Source organism: Sphaerulina musiva (assembly GCF_000320565.1).
Source record: "Sphaerulina musiva SO2202 unplaced genomic scaffold SEPMUscaffold_9, whole genome shotgun sequence".
Lineage (NCBI taxonomy): Eukaryota > Fungi > Ascomycota > Dothideomycetes > Mycosphaerellales > Mycosphaerellaceae > Sphaerulina > Sphaerulina musiva.
Window position 1 is genome coordinate 1330788 of NW_016017391.1, and position 14476 is coordinate 1345263.

General features: G+C 47.5%; 5 protein-coding genes across 5 annotated transcripts; 3 read left to right on the forward strand and 2 right to left on the reverse strand.

Moving 5' to 3' along the window:
- Positions 1-355: 355 nt before the first annotated feature.
- On the forward strand, positions 356-2864 carry SEPMUDRAFT_151191 (MFS general substrate transporter). Its single transcript, XM_016906663.1, has 6 exons — positions 356-1256; positions 1321-1373; positions 1447-1952; positions 2030-2060; positions 2153-2375; positions 2494-2864. The coding sequence occupies exons 1-6, from the start codon at positions 518-520 to the stop codon at positions 2607-2609; spliced, it is 1668 nt and encodes a 555-aa protein (XP_016758301.1). The 5' UTR covers positions 356-517; the 3' UTR covers positions 2610-2864.
- On the reverse strand, positions 2835-4225 carry SEPMUDRAFT_151192 (ribosomal biogenesis regulatory protein). The gene is made up of 2 exons (XM_016906664.1): positions 3474-4225; positions 2835-3380 (listed from the first exon to the last, which is right to left on the reverse strand). The coding sequence occupies exons 1-2, from the start codon at positions 3991-3993 to the stop codon at positions 3325-3327; spliced, it is 576 nt and encodes a 191-aa protein (XP_016758302.1). The 5' UTR covers positions 3994-4225; the 3' UTR covers positions 2835-3324.
- A 286-nt stretch (positions 4226-4511) lies between these two features.
- Positions 4512-5757, forward strand: SEPMUDRAFT_158332 (uncharacterized protein). Its single transcript, XM_016907785.1, has 2 exons — positions 4512-4840; positions 4909-5757. Exons 1-2 carry the CDS (start codon positions 4817-4819, stop codon positions 5569-5571), a joined length of 687 nt encoding a protein of 228 aa, XP_016758303.1. The 5' UTR covers positions 4512-4816; the 3' UTR covers positions 5572-5757.
- A 1072-nt stretch (positions 5758-6829) lies between these two features.
- SEPMUDRAFT_135525 (WD40 repeat-like protein) lies at positions 6830-8752 on the forward strand (the record flags this gene model as incomplete). Its single annotated transcript, XM_016902719.1, has 1 exon — positions 6830-8752. One exon carries the CDS (start codon positions 6830-6832, stop codon positions 8615-8617), a length of 1788 nt encoding a protein of 595 aa, XP_016758304.1. The 3' UTR covers positions 8618-8752.
- A 1308-nt stretch (positions 8753-10060) lies between these two features.
- Positions 10061-13238, reverse strand: SEPMUDRAFT_165844 (sugar transporter STL1). The gene is made up of 5 exons (XM_016908191.1): positions 12756-13238; positions 11733-12690; positions 10927-11676; positions 10481-10878; positions 10061-10426 (listed from the first exon to the last, which is right to left on the reverse strand). Exons 2-5 carry the CDS (start codon positions 11807-11809, stop codon positions 10113-10115), a joined length of 1539 nt encoding a protein of 512 aa, XP_016758305.1. The 5' UTR covers positions 11810-12690; positions 12756-13238; the 3' UTR covers positions 10061-10112.
- Between the last annotated feature and the right edge of the window lie 1238 nt (positions 13239-14476).

Consider the following 14476-nt stretch of genomic DNA (forward strand, 5'->3'; position numbering starts at 1 on the left):
GCCGGGCCTGCATGAGCAACGAGCTCAGTTGCCAAATAGAGGTGAGGGCACTGTAGTGATACATCCGAGCCTCACAACAGGACTCAATTCACCATAGACGTCGCTTCTTCATCTCCTCACCGCATACCTGACCTTTGCATCTCCCCACCCGGAAACCACCCACGCACTGATTGATGCACAACAGAACAACGGCGTTAATGCAGAGCGTGCGTATGCATACATCATAGCCGAGGCGGCTCAGACGTGTGCCGTATTCCCGAATGTGTGGCAGCTGCAAGATCGACCACCTGCAGAAACCGCGACTGGCGCTCATAACGTGCTGCCGCATTCGCTATCTTTTTCACCCACATCATCGACAACAACGACATCGACCACCAGGTATACCGCAACAGAGAGAAAACGAAGGTGAAGTGGACGTTGACTGCTGAAACGAGTTGCCGTACCACCTAGTTCGGTGTGCAGCCCGGCCCGGTGGGAATTCTGCGGGCCGACGAACCTTCGCGGGCAGGTGACGAGGATGGCTGCTTCACATACCAACAACAACATCCTTTCAGGCCTAGCCGGAGCCGACCTGCCAGAACCTCAGCAGAAGGCATATCTCGAAGGCCATGACGCCGACATTCCAACTGACATTGCGCTCGCTAAACCGCGGCAGTCTCACGAGCACGACTCGGAGAAGAGCGCTCCACAGTCGAGGACGACTTTCGTAGACGAGTCTCTCAATAGCACGGTTCCATCCGCAGACGATGATGAGCAAGACCCCAACATTGTCTACTGGTCCAGCCCAGACGATGCTGCCAATCCCCAAAACTGGCCTGCATCCACGAAATGGACGCAAATCGCAATCCTCAGTGCCCTCACCTTTCTCACTCCTCTTGCATCTTCGATGTTCGCCCCCGGAGTGCCAGAATTGATGCGCGAATTTGAGACTTCATCGTCAGTGCTCGCAACCCTCGTCGTATCCATCTACGTGCTCGGCTTCGCGTTTGGACCCCTCGTCATTGCGCCTCTTTCGGAGCTGTATGGGAGACTATGGGTCTATCACACATGTAACCTGGGATTCATTGGCTTTACCATTGCGTGTGGACGAGCACAAAGCATGGGTGAATTGTGCGTCTACAGGTTCCTGCAAGGTGTCTGGGGAGTGTGTCCCGTCACAATCGGAGGAGGTACCATTGCTGATATGATGCCGCCGGAAAAACGGGGAGGCGCAATGTCGATTTGGGCACTGGGCCCAATGCTGGGACCCGTTGTGGGTGGGTCTTGACAGTCGTTTCGAGGTACATACCGGAAAGGGGTTGCTGATTTCTTTCTGATTAGGGCCTGTATGTGGAGGTTTCCTCACAGAAGCCAAATCATGGAGATGGATCTTTGTGAGTTTTCCATCATACCAAAACCATCTGCTCCTTCCCAAAAGAAGCTACGCTAACCACAACTCTGCCTCAGTACGTGATCGCAATGTGCACCGCGGTCCTCGCCATCCCCGCCTTCTTCATCTTGCGCGAGACCTACGGGCCAGTCCTGCTCGAACGCAAAGCTGCCCGTCTGCGAAAGGCCGCCAATAACCCCAACCTTCGCTCCAAACTCGACAATGGTTTGACCCCAAAACAACTCTTCCTCCGCGCCATTGTTCGCCCGACGAAGATGCTCTTCCTCTCTCCGATCTGTGGCCTCATGAGTTTGTACTTGGCCATCGTGTACGGCTTCTTATACCTTCTTTTTACCACCTTTACCTTTGTCTTCAAGGACAATTACAACTTCGGCCCTTCCATTGTCGGACTGGTGTACATTGGTATCGGATTGGGAAACTTTATTGGTCTTGCCGTTTTGGGTGCCATATCAGACCGACTCGCCAAGGCTCTTGCCCTCAAAGATCAGAAGAGAAATGGTGGTACTGGAGGCGATGGGAAGATCAAACCAGAATATCGCCTGCCACCACTCATTTACGCTGGGTAAGGAGAAAATTCAACTTAGAGCATGACGTCTGGAAACAGTTTGCTGACTTTTGATCCTCCTCATTCTCTACTAGTCCGCTCATCCCCATCGGACTCATCATCTATGTCAGTATATGATTACCTACCTACCTACCTACCCCAGGTAGTAGTCGACACCAGGAATTTCTGTGAAATACCTGTACTGACTTTCTCCCCAGGGTTGGACGGCACAATACCACATTCAATGGGCAGTCCCGATTTTCGGTACCCTTCTCGTCGGAATTGGCTTGATTGCATGCTTCATGTCCATCAACACCTATCTCGTCGATACCTTTCACATTTACGCAGCCAGTGCGCTCGCTGCGAATACCGTGTTGCGGTCTATTCTCGGCGGCGTATTTCCGCTCTTTGGCCTGCAAATGTATGACGGACTGGGATTGGGTAAGTTACCTACCTACCTCTCTCTTACCTACCTCAGCTATGCAGCTTGATACATGCTGGTTTCTAATTCTGACTCTGACCATGCTGATGATGATGATGCTGATGATGATGCATGTAGGATGGGGCAATAGCCTTTTAGCATTTGTTGCACTCGCCATGTGTCCGATTCCATGGGTGTTTTATCACTACGGCGAGAGAATCCGGACACATCCGAAATGGCAGGTGCAGTTCTGATATGTACCTACCTAGGTACCTTAGGCATTGATGAAGGAGGAGTCTTTACGAATTCAACTGCTGCTGCTGGAGTTGGCGGGAAACAGAAGCCAGCCACGGATTGCTAAAGAGGTACGTAACTACCTTAGGTACACGAGGCGCCTCTGCGGCGTTTTGTTGTCATTTTTTAGAAAGTGACTAGATATGACTTGCAGGATGATGGGTATTACATGCTCTCTCTTTCTTTCTTTCTCTCTCTCTCTTTCTCTCTCTCTCTCTCTCTCTCTCTCTCTCTCTCTCTCTCTCTCTCTCTCTCTCTCTCTCTCTCTCTCTCTCGCTTGGTTTTTGATTTGCGGTCGTATATCTTCGATGCGCGCAGCTTTTCCGCACACGGAATTTCCTCTCGCTCAGGTATCATGCAATCATCTTCTCGTGAGAGAGACAACCAGTTTTTGTTGTTCTTTTGGTCGCAAATGCAGACAGAGTAGTTTGCTTTTGCCGACATATTACTCTCTCTCTCACACACACACACACACACACACTCATGGAGGCCATTGTCACTTTGGCGAACCTGTTGTCGAAGGTTTGTTGGAAAAAGAGGAGGTCCCGAACCCAAGAAATGCCCTCTCCGAACTACCTCGACCTTGGTAAATAGTTCTCTACCCTCCTGAGATATGCGCGTATACCTTTTATTTCCACACCCTCCTCACAAATTGTGGTGAGGGGCTTGGAATCATCACTTCCGACTCTTCTTGGACAATTTTCTGTCCCGATTCGCATTATCGCCCATTCCTATCACACATCTCATATTAGCACTCTCCCACATACCTCTCACTGTCTTCCACGCGCCAAAACTCAACAAGAGGAAGAGAAAAAACAACTCACCCTTACGTTTCCCTCCATGCCCTTTCTTCTCCCCTTCCTCCTTCTTCGCAGCATCCTTTTTCTCATCCACCTCCTGCACCCAATCCCTCTCCACCTCTCCCGGATTTCTCTTCAACACTCTCGCTCCAAATCCATATTTATCTCTCCATTCACCCATCTCCTCATCCCAGACTTTCTTTCCATCCTTTCTCGAAGCTTTAATTCCCTTTTTGGCGGCAAATTTCTCCCATTTGGTCTTTTCTTTTTCTTTCGGAATGGGTTTTTCGCGAGGCAAGGGGAATTCGGGGGCTGGGAGGGAAATTTGTAAACTTCCGTCTTTGTCGTCGCGCGTGATGGGTTGTGAGAGGAGTTGGTGGATTAGGGCTTGTGCGCATTTTTGGGCGAGGGCGCTGAGGATGGATTCTTTTTCGCTGGGGGTGGTGTGCGAGGGCACAGGGTTGGGGTCTTGGATGAGCAGGTTGCCGAGGTCGAAGGTGTAGGGTTGCGCTTCACCGTTGTCGGGAGAGGATGTTGTTGCCATGTTGTTGATGATGGTTTCGTATGGACGGTGAGAGAGAGATGTGAAAGTGTCTGGTTTTTGCGAACAAAAGTTTCGAAAGTTGCTGATGGCTTATCACCGATATGGCCGTGCGCTGCTAGTGAGAGCGGGCCGCAAAGGTGGGTCCTTACGGCAACAAGGCAAGGATGAATCTGACGGGTTGAGTGTGTGAGTACTCCCATCGACCTCGTGTAGAATCCCAATGCAAGCTCGAGGTACTTTCACTTACAACGTAACCTCATCCTAATCGAGACAATTGTGTATATATAAGGTAGTATATACCTCATAGTGGATGCTCGTCAAGCCATCTCATGACGCGGGACCGAGAGAGACTGGCTGGAAATCAATCCACAAATGATGAAAAGACGGTTGCCGGTCTCGCAATGGCGAGATGTGGTGAGGCCATGGATGGGAAGGAAGTACAGCGGAAATATGCGGCCGCGGCTCCTTGCATAGCATGTCCGGCATGCCTCTATTTTTTTTTTTCTTTTTCTTTTTTTGCCTGTGTAACACGCACCGATGCACTGAGCACTGAGCACAGTTCGCCTGTGCGAGTGATAGCATCATAATAAAAAATGGCTCACTCGTGCCCCCTTGGACACACTGCCTGGGCCGCTTGGGAGAGAACTTATAAGTGTTTTACTCTCTGCCATGTTTTCCTGGTTTGCTTATTGTTTTTTGTAATATTTTGAACAAAAGTCTCCATCAGATCATTAGGGAGGAAGACTTGTACAGTACAAGCTCACTTGGGGATAGAATAAGCATTCTGCAGAGAACGAACTAGGTACCGAGTTGCTCGAGCATCATGGCCGATTTCAATAAATTGCAAGTATGTCGTCTGCACCTTGTAATACTATAACCTCGAAAGAACGAAAGAGAGAGACTAACATCACATAGCCCACGATATCAGCCGCCCAACACGTCTTCAACATCGTCGAACTCGCCGAAGCCATCTTCCTCCAACTACCCCCTCAAAACATCCTCGTCAACATCCAACGCGTAAATCGCAAATTCCACCAAGTCGTCGCAGGCTCTCGATCTCTCCAACAAGCACTCTTCTTCCAACCCATCACAACCGACGCCCTCCACTTCGTCAAATCCCCCACCGACAATCGCGGCGGAAGTTGGCGCGGTCACCACGACCATCGTGCTCACAAAGTCTATCAACATCCTTTTCTGCTGCAGCTTTTCTTGCCGGATTATACTACCACTTGCTGTCGACCATTCCACCAACAACAGAAAAATTTGCCTCCTTTGAAGAATTTAAATCAACAACAACCTGTGCGCCAAGCTGCTATTGACAGACCGGAAGCTTCATGGCGAAGACAACTTTTGACGCAACCCCCTGTCTCTTCTATTTCGTTGCGTGGCTGCGGCGGAGAAATTGAGATGAAGGCTGCTGATGATGATGTTGGTGTTACTTTGGGTCAGGCTGCTAGTACACTAGAGGGAAGTTCAGCCGCGGATTGGACGATTATGGATTGGTCTTTGTGGAAGAATTTTTGTCAGGTGTGGAAACAGAGCTCGACGATGGATGCGTTGAGAGTACTTCGGGATTGATCTTTTGGAAGAACTTGAAAACGGCTTTTGATGGGGGGAGTGTGTGTGTGGGTTATTAGCAGGGTGTTTTCCGGTTATCGCTTTTACTATCGAACACTTTCTTCTTTTGCGGTTGGGACTTTTCTCTGAGACAGACTGTCAATTCTACTTTTACCTACCTTACCTATCATAGTAAATCACCTCGCCATACCTATATCTTCTTCCCTTCACTCCACTCCAGGTAAGTAACCAACCATTCGCGCACAACTCCAATTCCCTATCCTCAACCAAATGACTACATGTACCTACGCACGCAGTACACACTACAGTACCATTCAACCCCAACCCCAGTCCATCCTTCACTACCTACCCTCAAGCAGCAGGCAAAAAGTCATTCAATTCCGCACCTAATTGCCGAATCTGCGAAACAACCTACAGTACGAATCATCTGCGCACGCACGAAAATATACGGCGAGGGTACCTTTTTCGTAGTATGTACTGTAGATCCATCCGGGTCCCTTGATGATGATGATGATGGGAGCTAGGAATTTCCCCCCATGGCCCCCTGTTCCGGTTTTGTCCGTATGTATGTATGTACTTGTCCCTACGGTGTACATGGCCCTACGGGTTTGGATGATGGGATGTATGTATTCATGTATGTATGTATGTGCAGTATAGGATGGTACTGTAGAAACTTGGGAGGTTGGGTTGCTTTTATGCTACCTTATATTTGTAAAAAAAGGATTCTGGATGATGTGATGATGACTTTGTTATGAAAAGTCAGAGGTGGGATTGATTCGTTGGAGGGGGTGTTTTTTTCTTTCTCATTTGGATTCAATGTTGTCTCGGGCTTTTGGAGGATGGGGAGAATGCACTCGAGGTGGGTTTTGTTGTGGTCGGGATTGTGAGCTGTATGTTTAATTCTCTCGGATTGGCTTTGAGAGATGTGAAGGATTTATTGTGTAGAAGAGACGCAGTGATGGGCGCCGTATGGAAGCTCGAAATTATTCATGTGAGTCCTGAGCGATACTTCATCAAGATATCACATCTATCAGAAGTGGCAAGTGTTTTGTGGTAAATAGCTGGGTTCAGCAATGTCCCGTGGCATTGGATAGCCTTCAGGTGAAGTCTCTGAGGTACATGTACATGTACAAATATTTACACAAAAAGTTGGAGTTCGCCTTCGGAGTTGCTTCGGCGATAGTTTTATTTTGGCCTCGCAGCCAAAAACTTTCCCACACCTCTTGCCCGAATTGCCCATTGCACTCCTCCCACAACCATGTCGTCCTTCTTCACACTTCCAGCTTCTGCGAAGAAGCGGAAGAGGACAAACGACCCTGCGCCTGCCAGGAACAGCAAGGCTCCAGCCTCGAAGCCTCGCAAAGTACGCGACGAGTCCATTTCCGGAAGCGACGACGACGACGATGAGCATGCCTCTTCACGAAATCGAGCGCTAGAAGTGCACAGCGACAGCGACGAGAGCGATGATGAAGACGAGGATGTGGCGTCGAAACGAATTCGACTAGCAGAACAATATCTGGCCAACACTCAGCGAGAAATCCTGGACGAAGCGGGATTTGATGCGGCCGATGTCGACAAAGAGAATTTGGCGCGGCGCATGGGCGAGAGGTTGAAGGAGGATACGGCAGAGACAAAAGGCCGCATCTACCGCTGGATCAGCGAGGACTTTGACTGGAGCAAAGCAGAGCGCACTCAATTTAGACATCATCAGAAGAGTGTGACTGGGGTGGCAATATGTGAAAAGGATGGCCTGGCATACACTGTGGGCAAAGACTGCATTCTTGCCAAGTGGCAATTACAATCGATAGATCGAGAGGCAGGCAGGAGCAGAAAGCCGAAGCTTCTCGCAGTGAGTAAAAGGTTCGGCGACAAGAAGAGCAAGCAGGAATTGGAGCATCACACAAAAGCTGTACGCTGTGTCGCTGCGAGTCAGGATGGCAAGTTTGTCGCAACTGGTGGATTGGACAAGAAGCTCATCATCTGGGATGCTGCGACACTGCGGCCGCTCAAGACTTTCTTCTACCAGAACTCGCATCGAGACTCGATAGATGGTCTGGCGTTCCGGAGAGGCACCAATCAGCTTTTTAGTGCAAGCAGAGATCGAACCGTGAAGATTTGGAGCCTGGACGAGCTGACATATGTCGAGACTTTGTTCGGACATCAAGACGAGGTGGCAGATGTATCGGCGTTGGCGGAGGAAAAGTGTGTGACCGTTGGGGGTAGAGATCGAACGGCGAGACTATGGAAGGTGGTTGAAGAGAGTCAGCTGGTCTTTCGAGGAGGTGGAGCACCAAAGATATCGAAACACAAAAGCAAAGACAACGACAGCGGGATCGATGTGAGCGCGGATCACGATCCACCACACGAGGGCTCTATGGATCGAGTGGCATGTTTAGATGACGAGACATTTATTACTGGCTCGGATAACGGCTCTCTTGCACTCTGGAATGTGCACAAGAAGAAGCCTGTACACGTCTACCCACTTGCACATGGCATGGATCCGCCCTTGCCCTTGGAGCAAGTCAGTGCGGAACAAGTGCCGACCGAAGACGCGAGAACAAAACCACAAGCTCGATGGATCACCGCCCTACGAGCAATCCCATTCTCAGACGTATTTGTGTCCGGATCGTGGGATGGCTATGTCCGAGTATGGAAGCTCAGCCCGGACAAGCGCCGAATCGAGTCCATGGGTAGGCTGGGATGTTTGGAGAGCTCAGTCGACAACCTCTTGGATGAATTTGGCTTGAGTCCAGCCGCACTCTCGAGTAGTGCTCTCCAAGCGGTCTCAGAGGGAAGCAAAAAGCACGGTATCGTCTCTGGAATCGTCAACGACCTGGCCATCGTAGACCGAGGCGATCGTGCAAAGGATGGCGTGATGGTGATTGCAGCCGTGGGCAAAGAGCACCGACTCGGTAGCTGGAAGGTCGTGGAGGCGGGCATCAACTACAGTGTGCTGTTTGAAGTGCCCAGAAAAGTCCTGCAGGATGAGGGAAAGGCTGATAGCAGCGCAGAAGAGAAAGATGCCGAATTTGGTGGTTTCGAGTAGAACTCGAAGCAGCTTTCTATTTCACACATTGGGGAGAACAAGCTGTACAAGTATCGCGTCGTCGTGAGGCGTGAATAGGAAATACGTACGTACCTGGATGCACAATAGTTATATTATTATTGACATCAAAGCCACCCTACGGAAACATACAATGCAGTTTATACTCTGTACCCACCAGCGCTTCCCAACCAACCCAGAACCCTCCTAGCAATCGTGCTTGTATAAATTATTATCATCATTTCTTATATCATCACATGTTTTTTGTTCCACGACTTGACCAATAAAATTTCAATAATACAAGATTCGCAACTATAATAATGATTATAAGAATAATAATAGTATAGATTATAGTATCCGAGTCAAGAACTCTGTAAAAAGGTATAAGGTATGTATAAATACCTTATATATATATATACCTGGTAACTTTCAGTATACTTCTATACTAGAGGGTACAACCGCTAGTTTTCTTTTTCATTTCTTTTTGTAAAATGCTTTTTTTCGTAAGGTAAACAAAAGGTAGAGAGGGTCTGGCGAAAGAAGAAAGAAGAGAAGGAGTCTTTAATTATCTTACTTATTCTTACTTACTTTATCTAGTTGAAAACAAATGTTGTTAGTAAATTATTTTTTGTAAGCGAAGGTGGGAAATGGGAAGAAATGAATAAATCAATGGAATCTAACTTATTTATTGGAGGTGTCGGTGGATTTTACTGCTGCTGTTGCTGCTGCTACTGCTACTGCTGCTGCTACTACTGCTGCTACTTCTTTTTCGGCGGCGGCAGCGGCAGCTTGCTTTGAGGCCTTGCTTTCTTCTAAGTCTTGTTTTCTTTTCTTTTTGCTTTTTTTTCTTTCTTTTTTCCTTTTTTTTTTTCGAAATCCCTCGTCTTTCCATCCAACTCTCGCTTGAAATATATAGATTTTGAATAACTTCTTTTCGCGTATTGCCTTGGTTGATTTGATTTGCCTTATAACCTACTAGGCACTATAAAGATTTTCTGATCATTCGACTTTCTGCTTTCGTGTTTTCTTTTCTTCTTGGAGGCTAGAAAGGATGAGAGGACCCAGGAGAGGGGCTGGTAAAAGGAGTTTCTGCGATGTGTATTATCCTAAATTGCTAGGGTTAGGGACTATGGACTAGGAGGTATTGAGGATGTATACGGTGCTTGAGTTGACGTGTTCGGGGTTTATAGGAGTCGAGCTGGTTGGCTATCTGATTTATTAATGAGGTGTATGTAGTATAAGTATGAGTTGAGAGTAGAGCAGTGGAGGAGACGAGAGTAAAGTAGATCGCGGAGATGAGGGCGAGCTGGTGTTGTTGTTAAATTTGAGTAGGTGTAGTGGCATTGGGCGCTACATTCAAGCCTCGAGTCGATGTATTGTACCTCTCTCAGTATAGACCCAAACGTTTCCCTGGCTATGCTCATTGGCGCCAAGTAGTTCACAGTGTTGAAAGCACAGCTTTGTCCGATGTAATTAATTTTTGTACACGCCCGGTCGCTCAACTCTTCTCCTCCACCTGCTCGACACTCACTCTCTCCGGATGCTTCTCCTCCTCCTTGGCAAGCGCTCTGAATCGGCTTTCTTCGTCCTGCTTGCTCGCTTTGATGACTACTGTATTCTTCTTGTCCAGTCCCATGAGAATTCTTGGGTTCTCAAAGAACGACTCGTCAATCTGCTCTAGTGTACGTCCGGAAGTCTCGACACCGAAGAAGTACGTCAGCGGTACAAAGCTTGCACATACGATGGCCCAGATCCAAAAGTAGTTGCCGCCGATATGATTGAGGCCGATGGGTGTTACCATTACAACAACGACTGCGAAGGATTAGCATTGGATCTCGAGCGAAGATAATTATGCCCTGAACTTACAATTCGACGTCCAGTGAGAGAATACTCCCACAGCCGTTGCCTTGTTTCGGACTCTCAGTGGTTGAATCTCTGCACTGTACGACCAGCTGACTGGCAAGATTCCCAGCGTGAAGCAGTCCAGATAGAGGAACATGAATGCTACAGCTGCTGCTGCCGAGCTGTAGCTTTGCTTGATGAGACAGCCTGCAATCACAGCCATACAAATCGCACAGCCAATGGAAGATAACATCACCGTCCAGCGTCGTCCAATCTTGTCAATGTAAAAGTATGGCGGCCAGCTGAATATTGCGTATTGCGTAAAGGCCACAGATGCGAGAATGAGAGACATGTTCTGGGAGAAGTCGAGGTAGGTCTCGAGAATGTATGCAAGGTAGTAGCATAGTGCGTTGATGCCAGACCTGTTTCTTGTGAGCGCAACGTTATCTTGTGGGGGCGATATATTTTACCATTGATTCATCATGTACGGTCCCATTCCGAGCAGTACACGCTGGAGATTGCGAGCCTTGGTGGCATTGGAGAACACTTCGCTCCAGCTAGGCTCTCCATCTTCATTCTCGGCTTCGATATTGGCCAAAATTTCGTGAAGCTGGCCTTTGACTTCTGCATCATCTTCTGGCTTGTCGAGGAGCCGTGAGATTGTGTAGCGAGCTTCGTCGATTCGGTTGTGCTTGCATAGCCAACGAGGCGTCTCGGGCAGGAAGGGGCAGCAGCAGAGCACCAGCAGCGAGAAGAGGATCTGGCAGGCGATGGGGAATCGCCATTGAAGACTGCTATTGGCAAAGAGAGTCGCGAAGCAGAGCCAAGAAGCAATGGCGACTCCAATGATAATAAGTGCAGACTGGACGACCAGTAATGCGCCCCTATTGTGAGAGGGAAGTGTTTCACTTTGAAGAATCGGTACCGCCACGGTACTCAGTCCCACGCCCACGCCCGCAATGACTCTTGCGACGGCCATCTGAGCATAAGAGTAGCATGCTGTCTGGATCGTAGCGCCAATGATAACGATTACGTTGGCGTAGATGATGGATTTCTTGCGTCCGATCGCTTCACCGAAGAAGAAGGCAGCCACTGCACCGATCGCGCATCCAATATCGTACACACCTGTGACGAAGCCAGTCATGGTCGGTCCAGGCTCACCCAGCATCGCCTTGAAGCGTTTGCCGCCTAGAATGCCGCCGAATAGTCCTTGATCATAGCTAAAACCGAGTCAGTCAATACTGTCTATCTTGCACGAGTATTGTATTCGCCGCACCCGAAGAGGAGGAAGTCCAGGCCAGAAGCCAGGAGGATGACGGCGATGAGCTTGGAGCCTCGCAGTTCGAAAGCCATGATGCTGATGTCGTTGGCTGTATCTTCAGCAGTGTTGTAGGCAACTGGCTGTTTTTCGTTGTGAGAATGTCAACGAGCCACGAGACATGCCTGTAATTATACTAGTGATGGTGCATTTTGAATTTTTAACCCTACATGAAGACCGCCAGCTTTTCTCCGCATCTTGTCGGCCTGCCAGGGTGAAGTGCGGAGGGACATGGTCGTCGCCCGCGGAATACCACAGACGGGTTCCCAGGAACGAGGTTGTGTTCAAGGATACCTGACACTGGGCGTGCAGGACGAGAAGGGGCGAGAAGGTTGCTTCGGCAAATATACTAGCTCATCATTAGACGCCTTTAGCCGGAGTTCGCAAGCCTTGGGTAGCATAGTCCTTATTGGCTATCACATGCCAAGGTAAGTGAATACAACTGAAGGATCTGATTGGCTGTGTATTGAATAATACGCTTTGTAAGCGAGTGATCAAGTGGATCTTCTATAAGGCTGATCTTCAACTTGATATTGACAACATCTCTTGTCGCTGGACTGGATAGCTACTGTGCTGTCAGAGGTTACCTTTCTGAGCAGCGTTAGTCAATCGGTCGCAATGCTGAGACGCAGTTCTTGGTAACTTGTATGCGGGATTAGTCATCTCCTCCCCGGCAGCGAATGAGCTTGCAGCAATGTCACCTGCTAACTCATTTCACACCCTATACATACCTCTCTATCCACTCATTCGGCTAAGAATCGAAATTTCTCGTAGGGTATCGCTTGGTTCTTCAAGACTGGCCCTTTGAGGAAGCCTGCAGCACTAAACGTACCGAGAAGTTGTACAAACTCAGGAGGGAGAAGTACACGAGGGGTTTCAGAATAAGCGAGTAACATTCTTTCTGATGACTTGACGGCTGTTACAAGCCAATGCACGTAATGTTAGTGCAGCCAATGAGAGGCTTGCGCATGTTGGACTCACCGCACGCATAACCGACCGGTTCCTTGTTCCAGAAGTGTCAAAGAACCTCAAGTGTGCCAGTCTCAATTTGGCCCAACGTATACGATCAACAGTAGAATCTCGACTGGTCTACTGACCGGAGGGATAGCCACAAGTGCAATGAGATGGCTCATCATCCGTAGGCGTGACCAGCAGAGATGTCATCGATGTGCAGACGAGCTTGAGACAGGTGCGATGTACATGAGTGAGGTTTGATTACCATCATCTGAACGTGATCGCTTTTCTGGTCACAAGTCAGGCACCGGTAGGCTTTGATGGCCGCTCTAGCCCACTCATCAATTGTGCTCTTCTAGAAGTCGGGCCGTCCATCGTTCATGGACATCGCGGAAGGTATCGATAAGTGTGAATGGCCAGAGTAGTATGGATCGAACTAGGAGGTAGCAGAGGAACGGAGAGCACTAGCGGAAGCAGGTCCAATCCCTTTTACATCGCGATACCCTTCCGATGCTAACTCAGTACATATAGAGAGAGTAAGTTCCTAGTTGACGGGGGTATGAGGAGAAAGAAAAGCATTTAGGCATAGAGACGAGGAAGAGGAGAGAGGGATGGGAAAGAGTGAAGTGTAAGATTCGACAAGAAGAAAGTGGAGACGCGGAAATTGCCGAGAGCGGGAGAGATTGGTTTAGGAGGTACCGTGTAGGCGGTATTACCTCCTACTACTACCTAAGATATATTCAATTATTGTAAGACTCTCGTCTTACGATAGACACTTTTAGCAAGACCTAGATATACTATTAGTATATGCTTTATAAGTATATAAGTATATATATTAAATTATAATAGAATATATAATATTCTAAGTCTTAGTACAAGATTGCCTACTATTTAGAGTTTATAGATATACTATCTATTAGACTTCGTTCTAGTTAGTCTTAGATACTATATATAGGCATTATATATTCTTCTAATTAGCTCTCTTATACTCTACTTTTTTTTCTCTATAGAGCAAATACGATATCTCTAGCTAGCTATTCTCTTATATTATACTTACTATAGGGTTTTTATATATAGCAGAAGGCTTTTTTTATATAGTAGGAGGCCTCTTAGGGTTAACTATAATACCCTTAGGTACGAAAACCTTAGGTATACTACTCTATAGATAGGAAGAATTCTCTTAATATATTATATACTATAATAGCGATAGTAATCTCGTAATATCGTTACGTTGTCGCGTTGTCGCGTCGTTCTATCGTTGCGTCGTTACGTCGTTACGCCGTTACGTTATTACGTCGCGTTGTCGTCGCGTTATTATATTGTTACGTTATTACGTTATTACGTTGTTACGTTGTTATATCGTCGCGTCGTTACGTTATCGCTCTAGTAGTAGCCTAAATCGCAATATACCTAAGGTATTATTATCTACTCTTATCGCTGTTTACGGTAGTACGCTATACTATATACTACGACTACGTACGCGTATATATATATATGTTTGTATAGAGGAAGTACTATTAGCGTTATATAAAAAAGAAGTATACCTAAGGCCTAGACTTTAGGGTTAACCCTAAGAGGCCTCCTACTATATAAAATTTATACTCCCGCTATATATAAAAACCCTTGCTATATCTATCCTATAACCTTCTATATATATATATATATATATATATATATTATTCTCTTATAATACTATTTATTAACTCTTCTAGACTAAAGAACTAGAATATACTAATAGCTAGTACTTC